Consider the following 12,093-nt stretch of genomic DNA (forward strand, 5'->3'; position numbering starts at 1 on the left):
ACCTGAAGAGAACTACCAGATTCTTCCTTCATACCTATACATGATGGTGGCAAAAATTCCAGGAACATACACAAGCATAAAAAGAGATGCGCAGAATAGGTAAGCAAAACATTACTAACCATCAGCCTAAAGTTTCAAATGTTACTATTTGAAAAACTTCACACCTTATGATTTGTTTTTTTTTGTGTTTCAATGTACAGATTGCTTACTTGTTCTTCGCTCCTGCGGCATCAGTAGCTGGTTGGTCCTACTGTAGACCCGTTATTGCAGTAGATGCAACGTTTTTGAAGTCAAAATATCGTGGTGTTCTATTTGTTGCTGTATCAAAGGATGCAAACAATCAAATCTTTCCTCTATGTTTTGGTGTAGCAGATTCAGAAAACAATGAGGCATACATTTGGTTATTCGGGGAAATGAGAAAAGCAATTCAAGTCCGTCGTGAACTGGTTTTCTTGTCAGATAGAAACCAATCGATCGCAAATTGTATTAGAAAAGTTTTTCCTGAAGCTCACCATGGTATCTGCCTCTATCACTTTGAGAAAAATTTAAAGCAAAGACATGCAAAGGCCACGATAATAAATCTTTTTCAAAGTGCTGCAAGGTCATACAAACGTTAAGCTTTTAATTAGTTAATGTCCCAACTCAAAAGTATTGACAAGAAAACATACAATTACATAATGGAACAGCCTCCCGAGAGATGGGCTCGATCGTGGTTCCCACGGCGACGTTATATGCTAACAACAAACATGGTAGAACCAATGAATTCCGTTTTACTAAAAGGGAGGGAAATGCCTATTTTAAGAATGTTAGATTTCATCCAAGAAAAGCTGGGAGAGTGGTTTTATGAACGGAGAAAAAAGGCAAATGAAACTTTTCACAGAGTATCAATATGGGCAAAAGAAGAGATGACTAAGAAGATGGACTTGGCTTGCAAAATATTTGTGAGTATATTTATTAACTTCAGATTTTTATATCTGTTGCAGTGATTTACTGCATACATTTAAAATTTTTTATACTTTTTCTTTTTGGAGCAAAAATACACTAATATAATTTGTCTTAATTTTTTATTCCTTGTTAGGTATTCAACCTTGACTCAATGTTGTTTAGAATAAATAGTGAAGGAATTGAATTCATTGTGGACTTAAAGAAGAAAACTTGTGACTGCCTGAAATTCCAACTTGATGAATTGCCTTGTCCACATGCAATTGCTGCTATTAATAAGAGATATTTGCAGAAATCTGATTACTGCTCAAATTGGTATTCAAGGAAAACGTGGTTGAAAACATATGAAGGACATGTGAATACCGTGGGAGATCAAAAATCATGGGAAATACCACAAAATGTACAATCTGAGATCACAAAACCTCCCGATGTAGAGATTTTACAAGGAAGAAGACAAAAGAAGAGGCATATACCTGTGATTGAATCATCAGTACCATTCAAGTCTTACCAAATGCAGTCGATGTAAACAAATTGGGCATAACAGAACAACTTGCTTGTCTTCTCCAGCACCTCATCCATATTCCAAGAAACACACTGAAAAATACTCCAAGCTTCAATAATCCTTGGTCTGAATTTAGACTTTCTTTATTGTATGACATAATTCAAATGTGATTTTTTTCATAGGAATAAAAAAATAAGCTCTTGGACAATTTTATATACTGCTAAAGTACAAATCACTCATTTTTGTTGCGCAGGCTTACAGGTTTTGTTGCATTTTTAAAAAGTACACAATGACTTCTGCAAGAAAAAACTTCAGGTTACAGTATGTGAAATACATATCCTTAAACACACACACACACACACACACACACATGCCTACAACACACAAAAAGAAACGCATGTACAAACAAAAGTTGTAGCATCTCTAAGCAACTAGAAGTATAAAGCAAATACCAACAAATAACAAGGATAATGCAATAGAAAGCTAAGAACAAAGAGGGTGACAATTACATTGATATAAAAAGAGGTCAGAACAACACACATTTACAAACAAAACTTCAGCTCTCCGGGCTGAAGTTATACAAAATTAACCTAAAAAACTTCAGCTCTATGGGCTGAAGTAAACAAAAAGCATAGCATTGAAAACTTAAAAAAAAAAGATTACAAACACTAACAATCATCACCATCATCATCGTCATCATCACAGTACTCCTCAATTTTTCTAAATATCTCATCATCATCACTATCTGAAATAACTATAGGGTAGTCGGGTAAAAGACCACTGAATCCAAGAAGATCAATCTTTAACTTGTTGAATTGATCACGCAGCTGACTTTGTTCGACGATTACTCTGTCCATAAGAGAAAGAAGAGTCTTCAGGTTGTTTTGCAACTTGGAATAGTCATTCCAGCTGGGAAACTGAAAACTATCAAACTGCTGCACAACCTTGTCGAACGAGGTTGAATAACTTCCACAACTACGTTCCATGTTAAGCCTATTCAGGAATGATTGATTGGAAAAAAACTGTGGTCTGATTCTCTCCCAATCAGCCTTTATTTGATCCCACAAAAGCATAAGCTTAGACATCAGTTTGTTATTGTACCACTCACACTTCAAACTCTCCCACTTCTGCATAATTTCATCCATATTAGGCCCACTTCCGCTTGCACCAGACATTTTTTCTTTAACAAAAGCTGAAAGACTAAGGATGAATACAAATTTAAAGAAATATGATAGAACTCTATGAATGACTATGAAATTTTCAAGTGAAGAGATTGTTAATATAGACAAAGAGTTCAACTAATCAATTTAATATCTATAAATATAAAAGTAACTTTTCAGCTATTTTTACTGTTTTACGTTCAGAGAAATTGAATGAAACAAGATAAGTAGGTGGTAAAAACAAGTATGTTGTAAATGCAAAAAGAAATGTAACTTCAGCCCTAGTAAAACCCACAGTTTTTCTATAGTAAAAAAATAACTTTTAGGATCATTTACTATATGGTCAAACAAATTTAAATGAAAGATGAAGTAGTTGACAAAAGACAAAAAGTAGATAGTAAATGGAAAAAAGATAAGTATCAACTTAAAAAAAATACCAAAACATGCTAAAGTTTTTGTCCTAAAGCTATTTCGAAAAACTTCGGCCCAATGTGCTGAAGTTTTTTAGTATATTTCCAAAAACTTCAGCACTTGATCAACCTAAGTTTTTTGTTGGATTCATTAATTTTTGTCCTAAAAGCTTTTTCAAGAAACTTCGGCCCTATAAGCTGAAGTTTTTTAGTATATTTCCAAAAACTTCAGCACTTGGTCAGCTGAAGTTTTTTGTTGGATTCAATAGTTTTTGTCCTAAAGCTTTTTCAAAAAACTTCGGCCCAATGTGTTGAAGTTTTTTAGTATATTTCCAAAAACTTCAGCACTTTATCAGCCTAAGTTTTTTGTTGGATTCATTAGTTTTTGTCCTAAAGCTTTTTCAAGAAACTTCGGCCCTATGGGCTGAAGTTTTGTCACGACCCCAACCCTGGTCATGATGGAGCCCAACACACTGCTAGGCAAGCCCGACCATTCAACAACATTTTCCCAAATTCTTATTCAGATTATAGATAAATATCACAGAGAATTTACTAAGTCATTTCATTCAAGTGTATAATTAATAATAAAATCTGCGGAAGTTCAATTAAAATACCACACCATAGCCCAACAGAATCTGAGCTTGAAAGTCCAAAAAATGAAAGAAAATCGGACTGCTCTTTCTCTACACTGTCTAGAATTTTCGGCTACTATTCACGTGTATTACTGTACACGGTACTTTTCACGGGGTACTGTACACAGTACTGTTCACGGGGTACTATTTCTGCAATTTTCTCCAATTTTCCTAAGTCCGAAATCACTCTGAGACACCTCCGAAACATTCCCGAGCCCTCGGGGCTCCTAACCAAACACATACACTAACTCAACAACATCCTACGAACTTAACCGTGCAATCAAATCGCCAAAATAACATCATATACCACGAATTAAGCTTTAAAATCCAAGAATTCTTTCAAATTTCATAAAACATCAAATTTTCCATTTTGAGTCCGAAACACGTCAAACGACGTCCGTTTTCAACCAAACTTTACAGAAAGTGCTTAAACCATATATAAGACCTGTACCAGGCACAGAAACCAAAATACGGGCCCGATACCATCACTTTCTAATCAAATTTCATTTCCATTTTCCTTAAATATTTTCAGAAAGCAATTTTACTCAAAAATTCATTTCTCGGGCCTGGGACCTCAGAATTTGATGATTCATGTTCCTATGAGTCACAAATAATAATACAAACATAGCGCTTCAGTCGAAACTCAATTCGGAGCTCATTTGCTCAGTTCAATTCCCATTTCACTCGTTAAATAATTAACTCATGTTTCGCGTCAAAACCCAATCGCGACTTGATGAAATTAGACCAAACTTTCTAGATCACTCCTATAATTCATTATCAAAATTCTGAAAGTCTCAAAATCAAATTTCAATCTCTAGAATTAAAAATGGACCTTTGGATCATTACATGCTCATAATTGAAACGCCAAAATCTTCCAAAAACTCTTCCAAAACATATCCGAGCCTCATGGGACCCCGACCAAACATGCCAACATAACTCTTAACATCATTCAAACCTGTTCCAATCATCAAAAAACCTCAAACAACATCAAATTACCCAAAACTCATCGAATTCAAGCCTAAGTTTTTAAAAACTTCTGAAATACACTTTCGATCAAAAACCCGACCAAATGATGTCCGAATAACCTGAAATTTTGCACACACATCAGAAATGACAAAACAAAGCTACAACAACTCTCGGAATTCCATTCTGACCATCGGATCAAAATCTCACCTATTAACCGGAATTCGCCAAAATACTGACTTCGTCAATTCAAGCCTAATTCTACACCGGACCTCCAAAACCACTTCCCATCACACTCCTAAGTCACAAATCACCTCGCGGAACTAACCGAACCGTCAAAATTCACATCCGAGCCCTCTAACTCATAAGTCAACATTCGGTTGACTTTTCCAACTTAAGCCTTCTTAAAAGAGACTAAGTGTTTCATTTCTTATCAAGACCACTCCAAACCAACTCGATCACATAAGATACAGATAATAAAGCATAAAGAAGCTGAGAATGGGGAAAACGGAGCAATAACCTATGAGACGACGGGTCGGGTCATCACATCCTCCCTAACTTAAACAAACGTTCGTCCTCGAACGTGCCCAGAGTTGTCCCAAAAGCCAAACAATCGCTTAGTAACCTCGCCGCGCATATACCCGGGGGTGATCCCACGTCACCCTATCTCTTATAGGTCCGACAACACATTGTAACTGATCACAACCTCAGCACCCAAATGACTGACACATCCCTCAAGTACGATCATCCCAAGATAATTATTTTCAAAATTTTTTCTAAATACCTAACAAGATCGAAATATTGGTAGTCGATCAACCAAGTGAGCGTTGAAACGCCAATAGACATCTGAAATCAGAATGTAATGTGCACCCTTCTCAGGCCTTACCGAGCAGTTATAACATTCAATCTAAGTATCTGAAACTGACTATTCTATCCTGAATTCATGTCCTTTTCTTCAAGAATGAACTGCCACCTCGTACATGAAAATATTAAACATGCACAATGTCGCACCTCCTTTTTACCGCGCCCGCGGGGCGCGTGGGGGAGTTTTCTCCAATTGAAGGACAGTCGAAACGGGATTTATTTAATTATTTCAGAGTCGCCACCTGGGAATTTTAAGGCGTCCCAAGTCACCAATTTTAATCCCTGAATCGAGGAGAATATGACTCTGTTTATTATTCTGCGAACCAGAAATCCTGAGTAAGGAATTCTGTTAATCCGGAAGAAGGTGTTAGGCATTTCCGAATTCCGTGGTTCTAGCACGGTCGCTTAACTGTTTTTATTATTGGCTTAATTATCTTGATTTTACTAAATACGTTTTTATTGCATGATTTTACTACCGCTTTTTTACTTATTGTTTACAATTATATGGACGAATTACGCGTACGTATATTCGTATTATATACTTTTTATAATTATCGGGGATCATGCCACGCGTACGTGTACACAATAAAATTTTCCATGTTATAGTTTTTATAAAAAATATATGTTCGAAATTTAAAATAAAATCAGGAACATCATTACCCTTTTTATTTAAATAATGAACTGCACACCTCGGGTTATATGAAATTATTTTAACATCCTTGGAAAAATCCTTTTCTTAAATATTCGCTCAAAATTGCGCGTACGCATAATCCGAATTTGCTTTTTAAAAAATAATCAGGGTACGCGAACGCATCCCTAATTGCGTAAAATTTTTGTAATAATATTATGGATTTTCCACAAAATTGTTTATTATATCTACACATTTTTTATATGAAATTCCTGTAAAATTCATATTTTAGGGGATGCCTTTAAATTCTTAAAAGAATTCACAATTTATTAAGTATTGTCCGTTGACTATAATTTCCGAGTATTAATTATGTTCATCCCAAGACTATTCAAATTCAAAGTAAAATAAGAACATGATTAATACTATTCTTCACAAATACAACATATACATATACCAAAGGATGAATGCCATATGAAACTCACAAAAATAATTTATGAAGGGAAGAAGTATTTTTGAACAATTTTTATTTATTTTAATTAGTGCAAATTCTACTTTTATTTACCATTGATATAAAGTGTTGCGATTTGTTCTTATACATATCACCTCATTCTCACATGCTTGTTTTTGATCCAGAATTATAATTGCTCAGTTTATTTATAACGATAAATAATCAAATTGATGAGAAAAGAGTTATTATTCAAATTGATTCAATTCGAATTGTATTACATACAACATAGTTGTACGCCTAAACATTCATAATATTCTTAACATCATGACGAGCTATACCAACTCACTTTACTCATATGATTATACCTGTCATCATAACATATAATAACTTATACCAACCTAAACAAAATCATATTTGTTACAAGATATACTACTAATGTAACTTCTTAATATTTCCATTCTACTTTACATTTAGCTAATAGTATTATGGGATGTAAGCAATGGCCCATTTTTATGCCTTACTCCCTGTTTTGACAATTCACATATACCTATACCAATGAGATTTCAGAATGGCTAACATTATTACAAAGCTTTATATGAATTTCAAAATAAGACAATTAACTCATAGCTATCAAATTGAATTCACTACTAGTTAACTAACATGAAACAAAAAATGAAATTTAAACTAATGAACTTGGACAATTGGAAACAGAATTGCAATTCAGGCTTCATGGATTTGTCATGTTGAATCTCTTTTCAACATAAAATTCAAAAGATAAGTACCTGGAAATGAAGGTAGAAGAAGTAAATTTCAGCAGTAGCAGCAGTAACAAAATACTGGTAGAATATCAGTATTTCCACAAATTTGAGCAATAAAAAGACCCGAGAAACCCAGATTCACAAGAGTAAAGCTTCTTAAAGAACTTCAGATTTTAAAACCAAATAGTATCAGTACACAGACCCAGACAGATTCCAAAAAGAACAACAAAGTCAGATTCCTAAATCAGATTTCTTCTCCTTTCAAAATCAGATTTTTCTTCTTAAAATCTTTCTGTTTTAAAATCTGCCTCTATCAGATTTTTCTCTTTCAAAATGTGCCCTCAAATATGATTTTTTTTCTTTCAAAAAAAAAATCTCTCTTATCAGATTTTTCTCTTTCAAAAATCTTCCCTTAAATCAGTCCCAATCCCCCTCTATTTATACAGGGCTGTCCTGTACCATTCTAGTGCTGCCTGGACCCTTTTCTCCTTTTAAAAATTAGAAAGTTTTCCATTAAAACTGCTTTTGAATACTTTAAATACAAGTGCTCTTATCCTGATTTTTCAGCAGCCCATTACCCTTTGTTTCCCATTAGTATCTTAAATTATAGCCATCCAACATTCCACTTTCAGTCCACTATTCTATCACATTACCCTCACTATTCTGTCCCAAAAAATGTCCCAGATTTCCTATTGTAATTACTGTTATTACTGCCTTAAATTCAGAATCTAACAATACAGATTTCAAAATCTGTTTAAGCAGCTATAACCAATCCTAAAGTTTTAGCCTGAATCCTAACTAAGAATGTAACCTTCTAACACAATTACATCTAATCAACATTTGTAAAATCACACTGAATTCAGAACTAACATCATAACAACATATTACTGAAATTATTATAACAATTCAGACTGGACTTAACATTGAACCAAGATCAAACACACACAGGAGCATTGTCAATATACTGACAATGCCCTGTTCAGAAAATAATACATACACATCATACATTTGAATTTACTGATTTGTAAACAAACATGATTTAATTGACGAGTATTAATCAGTTGATTATTTACAACATTTGTCCATAATCAGTTTAAAACAATAGAAGCAGATTGTTTCAATCAGCATCATCATAAATGAGAATTCATAATATAACTAATCGACGAACTTAATCGAGTCGATTACTTACATTGTGAATAATCACAACCAACAGAAACAGTTTCATATTTTGATCATATAGACGGGCATGAGACAAAGATGACAGAATTAATCAAAACAAAAATATGAAAAATTAACAAGTTATTAAAACAAACGAAAATACATACAGAATACACAAACAGAAATAGAAAAGTACCTCTGAATTTTAATCAAACTGGAACTCAACTTGGCTTCGGATTTTGTTTCAACAGACCTTAGTCGAAGTATTTTCCACTGAAAATACTTCGACTAAGGTCGATTAAACCTCAATTTTTATTCAATTTGGACAAAATCCAGAAGTTTGGTATTTTTAGGGTTCTTGAAAGTTCGATTTGGGACTTAACCATTTCTGGTCAGATTCGAGGAGAACCAAGTATGACACAAGGGTGAGGGAAGCCTAGGGGTTATTTGGTGTCACTTTGGAACAGGTCTGGGTAAGTTCTTGTTTGGTCCGAATCTTCAAAAGAAGATTCGAAGAGTTCTGAGAGGATTCGAACCAAACAAACAACAGATCTATACCTAGGGTGGTTAGGGGAAGCTATGGTGTTATTTTGGAAGCCATTGGAAAGGTTGGAGTTTTCAGACCCACCTTCGATTTAGTATTCGAAGAGTTGGGGTCTGATTCGAAGGAAACTAAGGTCAGATCTGTGTAGAGGATGTTCAGGGGGTTCTAGGGTGTTATTTTGGTGACCGGCGGCGTTGTTGCCGCCGGGTTTCAGGCGGTGGGATCCTAGGGCGGCTAGGGTTAGGGGTGAGTTTCGGAAGGGACGATGAACAGGGAAGGAGGGGGGGTTTGGCTAGGGGGGCCGGGGTAAGGTTTTGGGCCTTATATAGGGGTGGGGTGGATTGACATTGTCCGTTGGATTAGGCAGGATAGACGGCTAAGATCTATTCACTTAACCAAACGATGTCGTTTGGTTTAAGTAAGGGGGACGGGTTGAACCGGGTATTAGATCGGGTAAGGGTCTCGGGTTAGGGTGATGAGATCTCGGCCGTTGGATGGATTTAATCCAACGGCCCTTGATGAAGGATGATGAAACGTCGTCGTTTGACGTAGCTGAATTGGACCGGACATGCTTGTTTGGATTGGGCTGTGGAGGGTTTAAAATTGTTTGGGCCTGATTTTTTGTTTTAAGATTTTTGGCCCAGATACGTTTTACCCTCTTAATTTCCACTTCTTTTAATTTAATTATTAAAATCCTAATTAAGATTATAAAAATAAGAATTAACTTTACAATACTAATCAGTCTTTAACAATTATTAACACATAAAAAAAAATTAATCACATAGTGAAACATATTTAAAAATAGAACGAATGCATATATTTTTTTTTGTTTAAATTATCTTTCAAATGCATAATTAAATCCTATATGCATGCAACATGTATTTTATTTTAATTTTCATTTCATTATGACAAAGTAACATTTACGGACATAACACAAATATTTAACACCACGCAAAAATTCAAAAATTACACAGTAAATGAAATTTATTTTATTTTTTGATTTATTTTGGAGTAGTTTTCGTAAGGCAAAAATCACGTGCTCACAGCTGCCCCTCTTTGTGCGGAAACTCGAAGAGTTTTCGTGCAAAGATAAAGTGAGCGGATACGAGCGATTTTTGCCCATTCAAATACTCCGTGGGAAGCAGTTTCTGAAAGATTTGACCGAACCTCTGCTTCAAAGGTTTCCTACATATCCTTGGCTATAAAGGAATCAAGTCAATGTAGTTCGGGAAGTTTTGGGTAGCTGGGACTACCGTGGGACTGTGATGTTACTGCTGCTTCGTGCTGTTTTTACTGCTTGCTGACCTCCTTATTACACCTTACTTCAAAGGAAATACAAAACTAAACTAGACTATGGTACATGAATTATAAAAATCTTATCTAGATCAAGCCCTTGCGTTTCTTGTTATCTTGATATCTTGGTGATTCTTGGGCATTTGACTTATTCCATTTTCCTTTTCATTGTGTCCCGTATTTTCTTCATCTGTTTGGGACTCTTGTTGTTTCTTGCTGGGGATTTTGTTGGATTCCTCTGCTTTATTGATTCTTAGTGTGCTCCTTTCTCATATGAGCGGGCTTTTGACTTCAATACTTCAATTGTATTCCCTTGTTCTCCAGGTGGACGCCTGATTTCTTTAATTCCTATCCTCATTCTCCAGGTGGAAGCCTGATTTCTTTAATTCTCATCCTCATTCTCCAGGTGGATGCCTGACTTTTTTATTCTTATCCTTATTCTTCAGGTGGACGCCTGACTTCTTTAATTCTTTGTCCTCATTCTTCAGATGGACGCCTGACTTCTTCAATCTTCATCCTCATTCTCCAGGTGGACGCCTGACTTCTTTAATTCTTATCCTCGTTCTCCAGGTGAACGCCTGATTTCTTCAATTCTCATCCTCATTCTCCAGGTGGACACCTGACTTCTTTAATTCTTATCCTCGTTCTCCAGGTGGACGCCTGACTTCTTCTTTTCTTATCCTCATTATCCAGGTGGACGCCTGACTTCTTTAATTCTTATCCTCGTTCTCCAGGTGGACGCCTGACTTCTTTAATTTTCATCCTCATTCTCCAGGTGGACGCCTGACTTCTTCAATTCTTTGTCCTCATTCTTCAGGTGGACGCTTGACTTCTTCAATCTTCATCCTCATTCTCCAGGTGGACGCCTGACTTCTTTAATTTTTATCCTCGTTCTCCAGGTGGACGCCTGATTTCTTCAATTCTCATCCTCATTCTCCAGGTGGACGCCTGACTTCTTCAATCTTCATCCTCATTCTCCAGGTGGACGCCTAACTTCTTTAATTCTTATCCTCGTTCTCCAGGTGGACTCCTGATTTCTTCAATTCTCATCCTCATTCTCCAGGTGGACGCCTGATTTCTTTAACCTTCATCGTCATTCTCCAGGTGGACGCCTGACTTCTTCAATTCTTATCCTCATTCTCCAGGTGGACGCCTGATTTCTTCAATTCTCATCCTCATTCTCCAGGTGGACGCCTGATTTCTTTAATCTTCATCCTCATTCTCCAGGTGGACGCCTGACTTCTTTAATTCTTATCCTCATTTTCCAGGTGGACGCCTGACTTCTTTAATTCCTATCCTCATTCTCCAGGTGGACGCCTGACTTCTTTAATTCTTTTCCTCATTCTTCAGGTGGACGCCTGACTTCTTTAATTCTTTGTCCTCATTCTTTAGGTGGACGCCTGACTTCTTCAATTCTTCATCCTCATTCTCCAGGTGGATGCCTGACTTCTTTAATTCTCCTCCACATTCTCCAGGTGGACGCCTGATTTCTTTAATTCTTTATCAGGTATTTCCTGACACAAATATTGTCTTTGCCCCTGTTTTAAATCAAAGAAAACTTTGTTAGTTCAAAGCAGGGTGGTTAACTGGGGTATTCTTGCTGATGGTGAGGCTTCTTCTTCGTCTTGTTTTATCGTCTTGGAATGGTTGAAAAAGACCATCTTGTCTTTGTAATTGATCCTTGACTATAGGATTCCCCTCTGTATGTTTTCCTTCAAACCCTTTTAACCATAATCATATGTCTTTCCTGACATTGTTGATCCACTTTTGATTTTACTTTTCTTCCTCCCA

At 35.9% G+C, this 12,093-nt stretch overlaps 1 protein-coding gene across 1 annotated transcript; it reads left to right on the forward strand.

Annotated features, from left to right (window-relative positions):
* The first annotated feature begins 746 nt into the window (after positions 1-746).
* Positions 747-1,468, forward strand: LOC142165764 (uncharacterized). The gene is made up of 2 exons (XM_075224136.1): positions 747-941; positions 1,079-1,468. The coding sequence occupies exons 1-2, from the start codon at positions 747-749 to the stop codon at positions 1,466-1,468; spliced, it is 585 nt and encodes a 194-aa protein (XP_075080237.1).
* The last annotated feature ends 10,625 nt before the right edge of the window (positions 1,469-12,093 follow it).

The sequence above is a fragment of the Nicotiana tabacum genome, chromosome 11, assembly GCF_000715075.1.
Source record: "Nicotiana tabacum cultivar K326 chromosome 11, ASM71507v2, whole genome shotgun sequence".
Lineage (NCBI taxonomy): Eukaryota > Viridiplantae > Streptophyta > Magnoliopsida > Solanales > Solanaceae > Nicotiana > Nicotiana tabacum.